This window comes from Oxyura jamaicensis, chromosome 3 (assembly GCF_011077185.1).
Source record: "Oxyura jamaicensis isolate SHBP4307 breed ruddy duck chromosome 3, BPBGC_Ojam_1.0, whole genome shotgun sequence".
Classification (NCBI taxonomy): Eukaryota; Metazoa; Chordata; class Aves; order Anseriformes; family Anatidae; genus Oxyura; species Oxyura jamaicensis.
The window spans coordinates 76,987,669-77,003,601 of record NC_048895.1 but is presented as its reverse complement, the minus strand read 5'-3'; the positions used below and the strand labels follow the sequence as shown (position 1 = coordinate 77,003,601).

General features: G+C 41.4%; 1 protein-coding gene and 1 long non-coding RNA gene across 3 annotated transcripts in view; one reads left to right on the top strand and one right to left on the bottom strand.

The window, feature by feature from the left end:
- Positions 1–13,621, bottom strand: part of MMS22L (MMS22 like, DNA repair protein) — a 93,556-nt gene extending 79,935 nt beyond the window's left edge. Inside the window, exons 1-4 of one of the 2 annotated variants that reach the window (XM_035319984.1) lie at positions 13,470–13,621; positions 11,986–12,175; positions 9,664–9,789; positions 6,530–6,582 (exon numbers count right to left, since the gene is read on the bottom strand). In XM_035319984.1, the coding sequence (XP_035175875.1) occupies positions 6,530–6,582; positions 9,664–9,789; positions 11,986–12,173 (367 nt within the window). In that variant the 5' untranslated portion in view covers positions 12,174–12,175; positions 13,470–13,621. Of the gene's footprint in view, positions 1–6,529; positions 6,583–9,663; positions 9,790–11,985; positions 12,176–13,278; positions 13,423–13,469 lie in introns of those variants that run through there. The other variant, XM_035319985.1, reaches the window with a different exon arrangement.
- LOC118163440 lies at positions 1,646–8,357 on the top strand. Its single transcript, XR_004749055.1, has 3 exons — positions 1,646–1,657; positions 3,916–3,917; positions 8,148–8,357. It is a non-coding gene; the product is annotated as an uncharacterized LOC118163440 (long non-coding RNA).
- Positions 13,622–15,933: the final 2,312 nt, after the last annotated feature.

Below are 15,933 nucleotides of genomic sequence, written 5' to 3'. Positions count from 1 at the left end.
AGTAAAAAGCCACACTTTTCTGAAACCAAGTTGGGAGGTGCCTGCTGGCAAACACCCAATTCCAAATGCCATCTTGCCAGAGTGAGCCATTCCTTATCTTACTATCTCAGGCACATATCCCCATATAAAGGCAAAAGAAAACATCCAATCCCTCAGAAAAGGTGGCAGAGACAAGCAATCAGTGCTAGAACAAATCATTCAGCCCTACTGCCCAGCTCCGTGTCTGCTTCCAAGAGATCTTAAATTCTTAAATACTTAAATTGTTAAAGTGATTTCTCAACATCCTTTTCTCCTAGGGAAACTCATAAGCGTAACATTATTTGGAAACACGCTTTGTAACTTCTCTTCCTAAGAAGCATCACATGCTGTACAGTGCCTTAAGATGTGTGAAGCTAAGAGTCTTTCATTCACAATCCTGTATCCTGCCTTTCACTTGTGGCTCTGTACACCATTATTTAGTTATTGTGGCTGCATCGCACTTCCCCTTGCTTTTCTGCCTCTTTCCCCACACCTTCTTTTCTAGCTTTCAGCATTTATTACAGAAAAATAAAATTGAGTGCATAACTAGGTAAATATGGTTACAGTTATTTAAATACCCAATAACTACTGCCCAATAATGTGTATACATAATGTCTAGTAACCAGTCAGCCTGCAACGCTTGTACCTGATTAAGCACAATGTTATCATTGTTAAGAGCACCACAAATGGGAACAGCAAACAAGGAGTTTGAGCAGACCCCAATGAAAAGTGTATAGCACTAGAGAAGAAGCAGGGTAAAATCTTGTGATGGTTTTACTCGAGTGGGCAGCCGAGCTCCACCACAACCGCTCTCTCACTCCTCCCCTCCTCAAAGAGGAAGGGGGAGAAAAGACAACACAAAGAGCTCGAGGTTTGAGATGAGAATGATTTAATTAAGGAAAGGGGAATGGGGAGAAAGAGAAACAAAAGAAACAACAAGGCTGCGCGGAAGCACAGAGAGAAAGAAAAAAAAAAAAGTTATTCTCTACTTCCCATCAACGAGCGATGTTCGGCCACGTCCCGGGAAGCAGGGCCTCAAAACGCGTACCGGTTGTTCAGGAGAGACCCTCCCCCATGAGAGCCCCCCTTTTATTGCTGAGTGTGACATCAGGTGTTATGGAATATCCCTTTGGTTGGTTTAGGTCAGCTGCCCTGGTGATGTCCCCTCCCCATCAATTGCCCACCCCCAGCCTGCTGGCTCCTGGGGGCCTGGAAGGAGTCCTGATGCTGTGCCAGCACTATGCAGCAATAGATGCAACACTGGATTGATACCAGTGCTGTTCCAGCTATGAGTGCAGAGCACAACACTGTGTGGGCTGCTGCAGGGAAAGGTGACTCCATCCCAGACAGACCCAACACAAATCTCTTTGCTGCCTTCTTCATTCGATTGCACATCCAGGGGAAGGCAATCCAATTTGCTTTGTTCTTTGTAGTTCTGTTTAAGTTCTTTGAAGTTCTGTTTAAGCAAAATTTTATATTACATTAATTCACTACAAAATCTTTCGTATACATCGATCAATGAAATAAGTGGAACAGAAGAGGAACAGTACAGTGTTCAGCACAGAAAAGGCATTTTCAAAGAAAGGCAAAAAATCAGAGCATAAGAAAAGATTTGATATCATTTCCATATTACACAGTTGTCCTTAACAAGTCTCCAAAGTTCACTCAGGTAGATAGGAAATTAAATGCAAGATAGAAGCATAGAAGGCCACTGAATCAGGAAGAGAAAGCAGATGAGGCCTTTTACAGGCAGCTGCAAGTTGCCTCACATTCCCAGGCCCTGGTTCTTATGGAGGGACTTTAACCATCCCAGTATTTGCTGGGAAGACAACACAGCAAATGTCCAGGAAGTTACTGCAGAGCACTGAGAATAATTTCATGATGCAGGCGGTAGATTAGCCAACAATAGAGGGGTGCTGCTGCATCTGGTACTAACAGAGATGGTCTAGTTGGAAATGTGAAGGTTGAGGGCAGTTTCAACTGCAGTGATCATGAGATGCTGGAGTTCAAGATCCTATGAGGAGGAAGCAAGGCAAAAAGTAGGACTGCAACCCTAGATTTCAAGAGAGCTAACTTTGACCTCTTCAGTGACCTAACTGGAGGAATCCCCTGGCCCAGGGCCCAAGAGGAAAAGGGGACCCAGGAGAGTTGGCTAATATTCAAGCATCACTTCCTCCAAGCTCATGATTGATGCTTTCCTGCAAGAAAGAAGTTGAGCAAGGGGGGCAGGAGACCTGCATGGACGGGCAAGGAGCTCTTGGGAAAGCTTAAACAGAATAAGAAAGCATACATGATGTGGAGGAAGGGACAGAATGCTTGGGTGGAATATAGGAACATTGTCAGAGAATGCAGGGATGCAATGAGGAAGGCCAAGGCCCCACTAAAATTAAATATAGCAGGAGACATAAAGGATAACAGGGGCTCCTTCAAATACATCAGCAGCAAAAGGAAGACTAAGGAAAATGTGGGTGTGCTGCTAAATGAGGTGGGTGACTTCATGATGGCAGATACAGAGAAGGCAGTTACTGAATGCCTTCTCTGCTTCAGTCTTCACTGCTAAGGCTAGTCCCCATGCACTACTGAACCCAGAAGCAAGAGAGAAAACCTAGAGAGAGGAAGACTTTCCACTGGTTGATAAGAGGATTGGGTCAGAGGTTATTTAGGCAAGCTAGACACCCACAAATCTATTGGCCCCAGTGGGATGCACCTGAGGATGCTGAGGGAGCTGGCGGATGTAGTTGCTGGGCTGCTTTCAATCATCCATTAGCAGTCTTGGTCAACCAGAGAGGTCCTGGATGACTGAGGACTTGCTAATGTGAAGCCCATCTATAAGAAGGGTTGTAAGGAGGCCCCAGGGAACTACAGGCCTGTCAGCCTGACCTTGGTGCCAGGTAAGGTGATGGAACAGGTCATCTTGAAGGCAATCATACAACATGTGCAAGACAACCAGGGGATCAAGCCCAGTCAGCATGGGTTCATGGAAGGCAAGTCCTGATTGACCAACCTCATCTCCTTCTATCGCCGGGTGACCCACCTGGTGGAGGAGGGAAAGCCTGTTGATGTAGTCTACCTAGACTTCAGCAAGGCCTTTGACACAGTCTCCCATAGTGTTCTCCTGCAGAATCTGGCAGCCCTTGGCTTGGACAGGTGCACTCTTTGCTGGGTTAAAAACTGGCCAATGGGATGAGGTTCAACATGGCTAAGTGCCGGGTCCTGCACTTCAGCCACAACAACCCCATGCAGTGCTACAGACTTGGAGCAGAGTAGCTTGAAAGCTGTGCAGAGGAAAATGATCTGGGGGTGTTGATCAACGCTTTCCTGAACATGAGCCAGCAGTGTGCTCAGGTGGCCAAGAAGGCCAATGGCATCCTGGCCTGTATCAGGAATAGTGTAGCCAGCAGGACCAGGGAGGTGATAGTCCCCCTGCACTCAGCTCTGGTGAGACCATACCTCGAGTACTGTATTCAGTTTTGGGCCCACAGTACAAGAAGGACATCAAGGCCCTGGAGCAAGCCAAGAGAAGGGCTATGAAGCTGGTGAAGGGCCCAGAGCACAAGTCCTGAGAGGAGCAGCTGAGGGAACTGGGGTTGTTTAGTCTGGAGGAGGCTCAGGGGAGACGTTATTGCTCTCTCCAGCTACCTGAAAGTGGGTGCTGAGGGTTGGCCTCTAGCTGGTTATCTGTGAGAAGAGGAAATGGCCTCCAGTTGCACCAGGTGAGGTTTAGGTTGGAAAGCAGGAGACATTTCTTCTCAGAAAGACCAGTCAGGCATTGGAAGGGGTTGCCCAGGGAGAGGATGGAGTCACCATCCCTGGGGGTGTTTAAGTAAAGGTTGGACATGATGCTTAGGAACATAGTTTAGTGGGTGATATTGGTGGTAGGGGGGATGGTTGGACCAGATGTTCTTGAAAGTCTTTTCCAACCATAATGATTCCATGATTCTAATATTCTGAGTTGGAAGGGACCCATGAGGATCACAGACCAACTCCTGACGTAGGGCAACCCAAAAGTTAAACCCTATCTCTGAACATTGTACAAATGCTCCTTGAACACCAGAAGGCTTAGGGCCATGACCACTTCCAGGTGGAGCCTGTGCCAGTGCCTGACCACCTTCTCTGTGAAGATTTTTTCCTTATGTCAATCAGAACATCCACCAATTCAGCTTTATCCCTTTCCCTCACATCCTATCACCAGTCACCAGAAAGAAGAGATCAGCTCCTCCCTCTGCTGTCCACCTTTTTCATGAGAGGAAGCTAATGAGGAGAAACCCCCAGTTTCCTATTCTCTAAGCTGGAAGAGCCAAGTATCTTCAGCTGCCCTCACAAGCCATGTCCTATAGACCTTTCACCATCTTTGTTGCTCTCCTTTGAATACATTCTCATTTTTGTTTGTACATCTTATTTTGTGGAGCCCTAAACCACAAACAGTACTTGAACTGAGGCCACACCTAGTATAGTGGGATAATCACTTCTTTTGATTGGTTAACTACACTGTGCTTAACGCACCCCATGATATTTTGGCGTCTTTGGTATCAAGGCATTTTGTTGACTTGTATTGAGCTTTCCATTAACCAAAACCCCCAGGGCTGCACTCCAGCCACTTGCTCCCAAATCTATGTGTGAAGCCAGGTTAGCACCATCTCAGGTACAGAATCCAGCGTTTGTTCTTGTTTTCTATGGTCGTTATGGTTGTACAATTCTCTAGTCTATCAAAATCTCTCTTGAAGGCCTCTCTGCCTTCAAGGGAATCAATAGCTTCTTTAAATTTAGCAATGTCCACACAAGCACTTAGTGTGCACTCACTGAAATGCATGATATTGGTATTTTTGTAAATATATGTGCACAAAGTTCTACTGAGCTAAAATTAAATTTGGTTTTAAATTATGACAATACCTTAAGATACTAACAGTGCCTATCACCACAGTCTGATCATTTAAAATATATTTTATCCTCACAATACCCCTCCATTATTAACTTGCTTGTACAAAGGGGTAACTGAATAACAGATGCATCAGTGACTTAATCTAAGTCACAAACAAATGTTGGTGCAACAAGTAAAATTCATACCATGTCTTGCAAGTTCTACATAATGTGGTCTCAGAACACAGAAGCATTTCCAAAAATAGTTCTCTAATCAGGTCCATAGACCTACTTCAACAGGATATTTTGCTTTTATTCAGTCTTAACTTCCTAAGATTTAGTCCAGGAATACAAACACATAGCACTTACACATTTCCCTTGGATTACCTCAGAGCTTCTCAAGCATTTATATCAGCTCCATGCCTGTTTTACATGCCTTCTTCAAGAATTAATCCCTGCTTGAGGCTATTGAAAGAGTTAAAGCAATGATTCACCAGAAAATCACTGCGTTCTCTTTATTACATTATTAGAAGCATATTTTAGAATAATTATTTTTGTAGTTCAAAGTTACTAAAATTCAGGTAAAGTTAGCGTCACATAAGTTTGTTTTTTTTCCCCCCAAAAAACTAAGGCCACATATGATCTAGCAGGAAAAAAAAGAGTAGTAGCATCAGCAGGGGCACAGAATCCAAATTTTCGCTAAGCAATTAGACATTTGAATATTATGGATCTATTACAGAATTGGATACAGAACGGCATCCATATTCCCATACTTTTTAAAACACTTTAATAGTAACACAGAAATATTTTATTTCACCAGTTTATTTGAAAAAAGCTTGATAATGAATTAATTCCAATTATTTAAATGGCACAGCATGACAATATCAAGTCAAAAAATATCATGTAAAAAAAATTCACCTGTACTCTTAGAACACTAACAATCTATCTGTAATAAGATACTACAAATAATGTATTTCTGAGTAATTACTTAACTTGCTGAGTAATTCAGCCTTCAAAGTTACAATATGCCCAAGGCTGCAATAATCCTTCAGAAACATACCACTCCTCATGTCCTAGTATTTAATTCAAAGTGTTTGCAGGGATCCCATTTCATTGATCCTGCTGACAAGATAAATGAAGTTTGTAAATAAATCTAAACTATGCAAACATTTTTTTTCTTTAAATGTAAACCAAAATAAAACAGAGAAAAAATCCCAGCCCACTACCTTTGTAACTACAATAGTTATGGGCTTTTTTGATGCAAGTTTCGATTTTTAATTAAACAAGTTAATAGTTTTATGAAATCATAACTTAGGGGTGATATCTTAGCTCAAGTCAAATAAATACAAAATTCCCCATTAAGGTGAGTGAGGTCAGGATTGTCCTGTGCACCTACCTATACAGTCAGATCTCTTTCCAAACTGACTTGCAACATTTCTGCTTTGCCACATCAGGTACCTATTTTGACACCACCTTACATCACCTGGTTGCCTACACTTAGAAACTTACTGCAACTTATGCTGGTTTTATGTTGTTCTGTGGCACCTTCTATGAGCCCTCAATCAAGAGCTGAAACATAAATGTGATAATAGTTCCATAATGAAAAGGTAGTCAGATATCTATCCCAGCATTAAATGAAATGTGTTCAACTTACCAAAGTCAGATGAATTCATTTCTACTAGGTTTTCCAGTCTGTATATTTGCTGCCTAATTAAAAGGATACAAAGGTTTACAGTACTTGTTATAGGTAGAAGTTATTTACATACATTTTAGTAAAGTTTTAAGCATAACATAGAGAGGTAAGAATTATTCTTTACTTTGTATTTCTGAAGAGAGCTTACACAAACATGACCTGGGAGATAGTATTATTGGAAGACTACAGACACATCTAAATATGTAGGAACGACAATAGAGTTTATTCTTGATTTTGAGACATGAGTAACAACAAATATAAAATTAGATAAATAACAGGGAAAAGCAAATCCAAAAGCCATTCATTGTAAGTGATCTTTCCATAGATGTAATAACTTCATATTTCATATATTTCATCACAAAATAAACCTGAAAGTTAGCCCTCATGGTATACACTAAGTTCATCTCTGAATGAGCACTAGGAAATTCTGCCAGCAGTTTTTTCTTCTTCCTCCACAGAACGGTCTGCTGCTTAATTTGAGCTCAAAGGGTTAAAGGCAACAATTATAACAGAGTAAAAGAAGTGTCTCTAAAAAAAGTTAAAACTCAGTTCAGTTTTGGGGCGGGGGTGGAGGAGGAAGAGCATTTTTAAGGCTGCTAACTGCCACTGGAAATGAAAATAAAGAAAAGCTGTAGCATCGGTAAGTACTCAGCCATATTCTGCAGCAACTGTTGTTTTCAAGTGGTCTTCAAGCATAGTCTCCAGGGAGACAACATGGTAATAAACTGAATACATGAAAAGCACAACTGCATAAAAGAGACTGAAAGAAAATGGGGAAGGAGCTCTCTGCCCTAGTGTCCAAGTATTATAGTGTCCTTACAGCGTCAAAGCAGCAACTACTGAAAGATTCAAAAGCAGGATACTTGGATCCACCCCAGATCAAATAGTCTTAGGAAAAAAACAACAACTTTGGAAACTATTAAGAGCACACAAGGATCCAAAGAATTAGGTTCCAACCTGCATATTAAAGGGCTACCACATATTAAAGTCACCTCCCTTAGCTCTTCCTTGCATGTATAAAACCACGTCAACTACCTGAGACTGAAAAAAAACAAATGGCTGAAAGTAATCAAAGCTCAATTTCTGTATGATTTTTTCAGTTATTTCAACCAGCTAGAAAGAAAAGAAGTCTAGAACTGGAAGACTTCAAGTGGGCTGTGGTGGCCAAAGGTTAAAAAACAGACAGATAGAAAGGAGATGCACCAAAAAAAAAGGCTCTCCACAAAATTGACAGAAGATGTAATACAGTGGGCTCATAAAGTAAACCCATAAATGGGGCATGACAAGCACAACAAAGATGTCAGTTTAATAAGCCATTTTAATTTCATTTTGCATTTGTACCTCAAAGACCGATGCTCATTAGTTGTTACTCATTAAATCATTTGATTTGCAGATAAATATTTGCAGCTAAACTGGTGCTTCTGTTTACTAATCAAAGATAGTCTTAACAGTACACACGTAAATGGTTAAATAGCTCTTACTTTGACTCACACATCCTCAGTCACAAAAAATTACAGGTAAGAATTCTTTTTACTATGCAATTATTGTTTTTAACTTGTAGGTGTGCTGTACTATATAGTTATTAAAATATTAAATTTGTATTGTGGACACAAGTAAAAAGAATTACTGAGTTGCCATTAGCATGGATTTGAACATAGATATTATCTGTACTTTGTAAGTTGAACGGTTCCCAGCCACCTTGTTCTCAAGAATCAGTATAACTTGTACTTTCTAAGTATGACTTCCATGCTGGAAAAGGAAGCTTTCCTACCTTCAGTTGTCAACTGGTCTATAAATGAAAGCATTCCATTTTATGACTGGACAAATGAACTGAAAGATAGAAGATCTTTGCAAAGGGACTTGTCACATTAAAAGACAGCTTAGCAACCAGATTCTCACAGCAAAGAAAAATCATCACTGCTACCAGTTCAGTACCTCTGAAAACATGTACAATTTAAGAAATACCAACATATTATGCCTTATGTTGATCTCTATTACAATTAAATGACAATTATATAGAGGTTTATATTACAAAGATTTGATTTCATTCAAGAAATCAACTCCACCGCTCACCATGAACTGATTTTATGTTCATTAACAGATCAAACTGGATGCTGATAAGGATACAGTGTTTCCTTTAACTAAGTTATTCTATCTGCTTCGTTACCTTTTTTTTTTTTAAAGCCACAGTGAAGTAAAACCTTGTGTCAAATGATTAGAGTTAAATAATACCGTTTTTAATACACCTATCATCTATGCCTTCATGTTCCAATAGCCAGACCCCACTACTAATGTTTCACATCACACTCTTGGTCATACTCTAAAAGGATGGAAGAATCTACTACAATCAAAGGAATGGTAGAATATTGTTACATATATTTGTAGAATCATAAAAGAGCTCCTCTTCCATCCACTCTCTCTGTGTGCTGTACGTTCTGAGGATTATCAGTAGCAAAGAAGATTATCGGTGATCTGTGTATTTGCATTGACCAGATTAAACAACTACATTGAATTAATCACACTGAGTAACTGTATCTGAAGAGATTGCTGAAGCTATCCTAATCCAAACAGCTGAAAGTGCTGCATCAAGCATTTAAAATATTTAATTTGTAACCTCCACTCTTCCTTTTGCACAAAAAAGGACTTAAGATTTTCCAAAAACAATTTTATTTATATGCATAGCAGAATCTTATTCATGGAAAACTTACACCATTTATTCATACACTGCTGAAGCTAGAGCTGTCTAAATTGATCACAACACCATTGTGATAACTATATTTATCAGTTTTAACTGGTGATGGCTAAGATTTGCTCCACACTGCTTAGAAAATTAAGTTATATAGTATTACAAACCTGATGCAAGATTTACTTCTTCCCTTAATTCCACCTGTGTCTTATTCATCACTTACTGTAGAGTTACACAGATGTTAAAATCTTTTTACACACCTTGCACGGCCCATAGTCTATCAGGATTTTACTATCAAAAACTTGAAAAGTTTGTTCCATCTTTAAAGCAAGTTGGTATGATTACAGAGAGGAGTAATCACTAAATACACTAACCTCATCACATAATAAATATACTAACATCATCATACCTGAGCAATCCAAAGAGAAATCCACAGGATTCAACTAGTGCTATTTCAGTAACCCACTGAAAACCAAACATGTCCACTACATCTTCTTCATAGTCATTTGGAGCAGGATCTAGTCTCAGCAAAACCCTGTAAAACAGATCCAACATTCCTCGGTAATAAACTGAAAGAATACAATATCTACTGCTAGCTTGTGTATTACTGGTATTTTATAAAAGTACCAGCAGTGTATAGGAAGGTGTAGAGTGCTCTCAGAAGAGAGGCTGTTGTGCCTTTTTTTAAGCAACATAGCATATGAAATATAACAAGCTTTAGCTTCAATGGCATAAAAACATGGTCTAGTCACAGGGCACAGTAAATTTTAGAAATAAAGGAAAAAAAATCAACAAGATACCACCTTAGAGAGGGGACTATCCGAGGCATAACATACAGACTGGCCTTAACAGACTAGGCCACTACATTAGGTAACAGTCCAATGAGAGTTTATGCTTGGAATTTGTTAATATATAGTACAGACCTAATAACCAACTATAGAATATAATGTAAACTAGTAAATAAATGTATAACATTTTAATATTTTTTATATAGAACACCCTGTTAAAAGCATACCTACAAAAGCACACTTTTAGGTATCTGAATTGATAAGGGTCAGAATGCAACTTTATTATTATAACTTAACCTAATGCTAGCCCATGACCACCCTTTGCTCTGGCTTAAGTAAAAAATACAAGAAATCAGAGATATTATTTTACTCAAACTGAATAAAATCAGGCATCTGTATAAAGTGTAAAAACAAGTTTTACCTAAAGTATTTTCTTAACATAACAATTTTGTAAATATAAAAGTATTTCCCTAATGAAATTAAAAAAGATTTTTAAAAATCATAACCAGGCATATAATAAAAACAAAGATTCCAAAAAGTATTTCAGAAGTTTCCTTCTGACTTTCATAAAATACTTCAGCTAAATTCATCAAGGTGCAAGAAATATGTCTATTTTACAACAAAAGAAAATGTTGTGGGCAAGCACTTGGTTTTCATTATATTACACACTAAATTCATATTCTCCTTGAACTATGCACTATTATCAATTCAGTCCTCAATCAGAGGCAAAAAGCACATCTGCTGAATAATCAGCTCAGGCTCCCACAACATCTGTAGCTCAGCCTAAACATTGCTGGGTTTTGAAGCCTTCAGCAATTAAATCCAGTTACTCCTGTACTAGGTAATGAAGACAGAGGAGTCCCTCACATGCAGGCTTTTCCAAGAGCTTACAGTCCAATTAGATAAGGTGAATAAAGGACACAACAGAATTATCATGATGTTAGTGACTTGGTAAACCTGTCTACTTAGAAGTCCCTGAGTGAGTTTTCATATGAAATTGTTTCTGTCACGGAATGCATTCTTTGTCAGTGTGGAATCCATTACTGATACATCCACAAAAACATAGACTCTCTCACTCCTGTACTTGACACTGATGTGAATGAATGCGCTCTGATCCAATAAAGATATGATAAATAAGGTAGGGATTGGGGGAGGCAGGGTTTTTAAACCCCTTTGAAGGCTTTACAGAAAAGCCTGTGGAAGTAAAACAAACAAAAAAAACTAATAACGCAAAATGTAACACTTGGCAGGAGAAAGCCACAGTAAGCAGGTTCAACAGTACAAAGGAATTGGGAAAGAAAAATTATACTTTTTCTTAAAAAACAAGACAACCCCTGCAGGATCTGCAAATTACACAGACAGCTAAGCTGGATCACAGACAGAAAGAAGGTATTAACTAAAGCAAAATTTTACAACTTCACAGAAAATACTTACTTGTTACACACATGACTTCTGAACCTTAAATCCAGAATGCATGCAAAGCTAAAGCTTTCAAAAAGATGGTATTAAAGCTCCAAAGTATACTGCCAGAAGCCTCAGAATACTGGACAAAGCAGTTTGTTTCTATTACATGGATAACAGAAAAAGGTACAGTATTCAGAACATACAACTGGAAAAAGCAGCACTGCAGCCTCCACAGAAATTTAAAGGTGCTTGGATACTGTTGCCAAAGCCAATTTTGAAGTGTCTGTCTAGAAAAGCTCTACCAAGTCTGTAACAATATCTTAAAATAAGCTCACAAAACACTGATCAAAGCAGAGTATCAAAAAAATTGCCCTCCATGCTTTGATATACCACAGAGCTGATCTCAAGATCATATAAGCTGAAGAATAAACTCATTTGGAAACCTTCTCAGCATTTCAGAGGTACCAAAACAACAGTGAAAATAAATATAATATAGTTTTAATATGCTGTAACTGAAAAAAAAAAACAAACCAACATACCTCTTAAGAGACCCGCTTGCTAAGTAAGACTCTGCAGAGAAGATTCTCCCACCACTTTGGTTGTCGAAAGCACAGGAAAAACAAGAAGGCTTTGAGTTCTCATTCTCCACCTCCATTGCCATCTCCAAGCTTTCAGTGAGAAGCGGGGGGGTGAAGGAAGCCATAAAGTCATCGTCCATTGTTTCCATCTCTTCCAGAAAATAAACAGATAATATGAATTAATTAAAACACAACAACAGCAGTATTTCTTATAATAAACTTCGCATTGTTACAGCTCTCCAAAATCCTTCAGCTCAAGTGAGGACAATGTCAGCTTAACCATAACATCAAACTAAGAGATGCCACCAGAAAAAGGCAGACATGGTTCCATGCCCTGCTATGTAATTCTGATTTGTGCAACTTCATCTGCCCCAGTCCCAACATGTTCAAGAAGATACATCATCAAAAAGCTAATCCTAAAATAATAATAATTCATTTCCTTCTGGTTCAGCTCTATATATTGACTAGTTATGATGGGGTCAGACTAGCAGTAGGGTAAAATAAGTGGCAGGGATGCAGTACAAGGAAAGGAGAATGGGCAAGCTACTTTCAGCAACACTTTGTTCTGCAGCCAGAGCAACTGTACCAAGAAAATACATCATGCATTACAGGCTCCCAGTTGTCCATGTCTTTAAGGCAATATTACAGTTCAAGTTCCTTCTGAGAAGCAGTAAATATACATATACTGAACCTTGAAATGCTGAAGTTATAAGGCTTAGAAAATGGCTGTATGGCTGATTCTTACATAACCAACACTGAAAGTTTCTACAGAAATTCTGACCTCCCGAAAGTCTGACTGAGGGGCACAGAAGTGAAAACGAAAAGGAAAACCACATCCAGAAGAAGTACACTGCACCCCCAACACCAGTGAACCGCTTTACACAAGACAGTGGAAGAGCAGAACTTGGCATGAGATAGCACTAACTTCCACAATGATAAGAGGGCAACATAATTAAGATTATTAACTCTAGAAAGATTTTAAAATAGTCTACGTTAAGTCTCGTGGCTAGCAGGTGTTGTACTGTTCTCACCTAAGTCAACTCACACTGCGGCCAGAGGATGGTAATGCAGAACCTGGGCAAGAAATTAACTCAAATAAAAAATAAATAATAATAATGAGTTCCTGTCCCACTTCCCTCTCCCCTCCCCACTCCTGCAGAAACACGTAGGCAACGGGACGGCCCCAGATCAGCCCCACCGCGGGTTTCTGAAGAAAGCCGGCTGCGTTCCGGGCAGCGGCAGCAAGCTCCGCAACGAGGCCCACGGAGGCAGACACGGCCCTCCGCGGTCACCACTCGCAGCAGCCCCGCTCCCCTCCCGCCGCCTCCCCGCCGGGCCGGAGTCTCAGCCGAGCCGGCCCTGGGCGCCGCGACGGCTGCGAGCCCGCAGCAGCGTGGCAAGAGGCCGGTGCAGCCAGCGGCGGCCGGGGCCGGGCCGCTCGGTACCTGGAGGCGCCGCCGCTGCCCCGCGGGCTCCGGGGCGCTTTTCCGTACGGCCCGCGCGGCTCCACCGGGCCAGCGCTGCGCAGGCGCCGCGGCGCCCATTGGCCACCGCCTGCTCCGCCTCTTCCTCCGCCTCCTCCTTCCCCTTCCCTCCCTTCGCTTCTGCCCGCCTCCGCCTGCCTGGCTTCAGCCCTGGCGGGTCGGGGCGCCCCGGCGCTGGTGGCTGGTCGCGGTGCCCGTTCCAGCCTGCGCCAGCCCCAGCCGCTTCCCGTTGGTGCCCGTGTTAGTGCCCAGCAGGATCCTCACGGGGCCGTGTTCATAGAATCACGGAATGGCTCGGGCTGGAAGGGACCTTAAAGCCCACCCAGTTCCACCCCCCTGCCATGGGCAGGGACACCTCCCACCAGACCAGGCTGCCCAAAGCCCCATCCAGCCTGGCCTTGAGCACCTCCAGGGATGGGGCATCCACAGCTTCTCTGGGCAGCCTGTGCCAGGCCCTCACCACCTTCTGGGTGAAAATTTTCCGCCTAACCTCTAATCTAAATCTACCATCTTTTAGTTTAAAACAGCTCTCCCTTGTCTAATTATCCAATCGAGCGAAGAGTTGCTTTCCATCTTTGTATAAGTCCCCTTTAAGTACGGAAAAGCTGTGTTAGTGCCCAATGGGCTCTTCACGGCCTCGCTTCTTGAGATTCAGTGGGGGCAGCCTGCCAGATACTCATCCCCGCCTCCAGCTGTTGGTCGCTTCCCTTTGGTGACCCCCGGCCCTCTGCGTCTGCTGCTTTGCTAGGCCTCCCTGGCATGGGGTGGTTGTTTCTGGCCACATCTCATCCGAGACGACTGCTTTCTAGTGACTCCCTCAATCACGCTGCCGCTTCTAAATCTTCGGTACGTCAACGGTCTGCTTTTTCTGATTCCTCCTAGTCGAGATGTCAAATTGCTATCCCAAAACCTCATATTCCTCCTGTTTTTTCCTCTGCCACCTCACCGTATTCGTCCCCATCCTTCCCAACAGCAAGTGGCCCCAGTCTTTTCTGATGCCTGACAAACCCTTATCCATCCTCCCCGTGTGGGTCAGGCACTGCTCCTGGCTCTAGATGAGCAATTTTCATCAGGCACGAGAAGTGTTTAGTTTAGTGCATTTGAAAACCAAGCTGGGCATTGCTGTTCTCATTTACCAAAGTCTTCATTGGCTGTGGCAGTAACCACAAGGCTCAAGGAGGAAGTCCTAAAGCCTGCACCTGGCCTAACTTAGGTTAAAATACATACTGTCTACTTGGTGGCTTCTGGGTCTCTTTTCAGTATTTATTGCATTATTTCATGTGTCCTGATTTCATTTCATTTCAAAATGCTTTTCCAGTTTTGCTTGTGTGTGTAAATTAGCAGCGGTGCCTGAAACTTTTGTTCCTAAAAGAAAGTTACTATAAAAAGTTTTGCCATTGCTGTTACAGCTTGCTGCGATTAAAAATGCTTCATTTGCTCTTGTGTATGCAAGAATCCCTCATTTCCTTCTCTAAATTCCTGTCTAATTAAAAAAACAGTACATCATGGTTAAATAAAACTGTACCCTGGATAACCCTGATTTCCATATGCAGATTTATCTGCACTGACAGCCCCCTCTCCCTCTCTTAGTCTTTCTATTTCCTCTCTCTCCCTCTCCTCTCTCTCTCCCTCATTCTCTTTCTCCCTCTTTCTCTCCCTCTCTCTCTGTCTTTTTGTCTCTCCTTATGCCTATTGCATTGTGCCTGAATAATTTTCAGGGCTTTTTTTTTTTTTTTCTTTTTCCTCTTGCACGCACATGCTAAAATAACTAGACAAAGATGCAAGGTGTTTGCTGCAGTCCCTGTCTCTAGGAAAAAATAAAACAACAAGAAAGCTCATGATTGCAATGCCACCTTTTCTTTTCTTTCTTTTTTTTTTTTTTTTTTTTCTTTCCACTCATGCTCGGTGATTAAACTTCCCCAGGATGGGGAAGAAAAAGGAGCTGGAATTGAAACAGGGCTGAGGAAAAAACCATTGCAGCAGCTGCAGCCAGTGGTGTCTACTGCCAGATGTGCTAAGGTTCCCGGGCTCCTTGACACTAAAAGGCAGCATAAAAATATTTGGAGACAAAAGCTGCATCCTCAGTGATGATTCTCTTTATTTAACATGGCAGCAGGCACCGTGTGTGGGAAAATCAACATGCTGGATGTTGAATTGGACTTTCCTCCTTTCTAGGATGAAAGGATGTTATCTATCCCATGCCAAGAGGGAACTGAGGTAAGAGAGCTGATGAGCTCCTCCTTTTTCATCATATATTTTAAGCATCTTTTTGAAACAATGTATATATAGATACATATGTTTATATATTGGTATGTTTGTATATTTGTGTATTCGGTTTCAAATCAGTAAGTGGTACAGGTGTTTTTTTTTTTTTTCTCTCGTCACATCAGCCCAGAGAAAGTTAATTCACAATATATATTCAGAG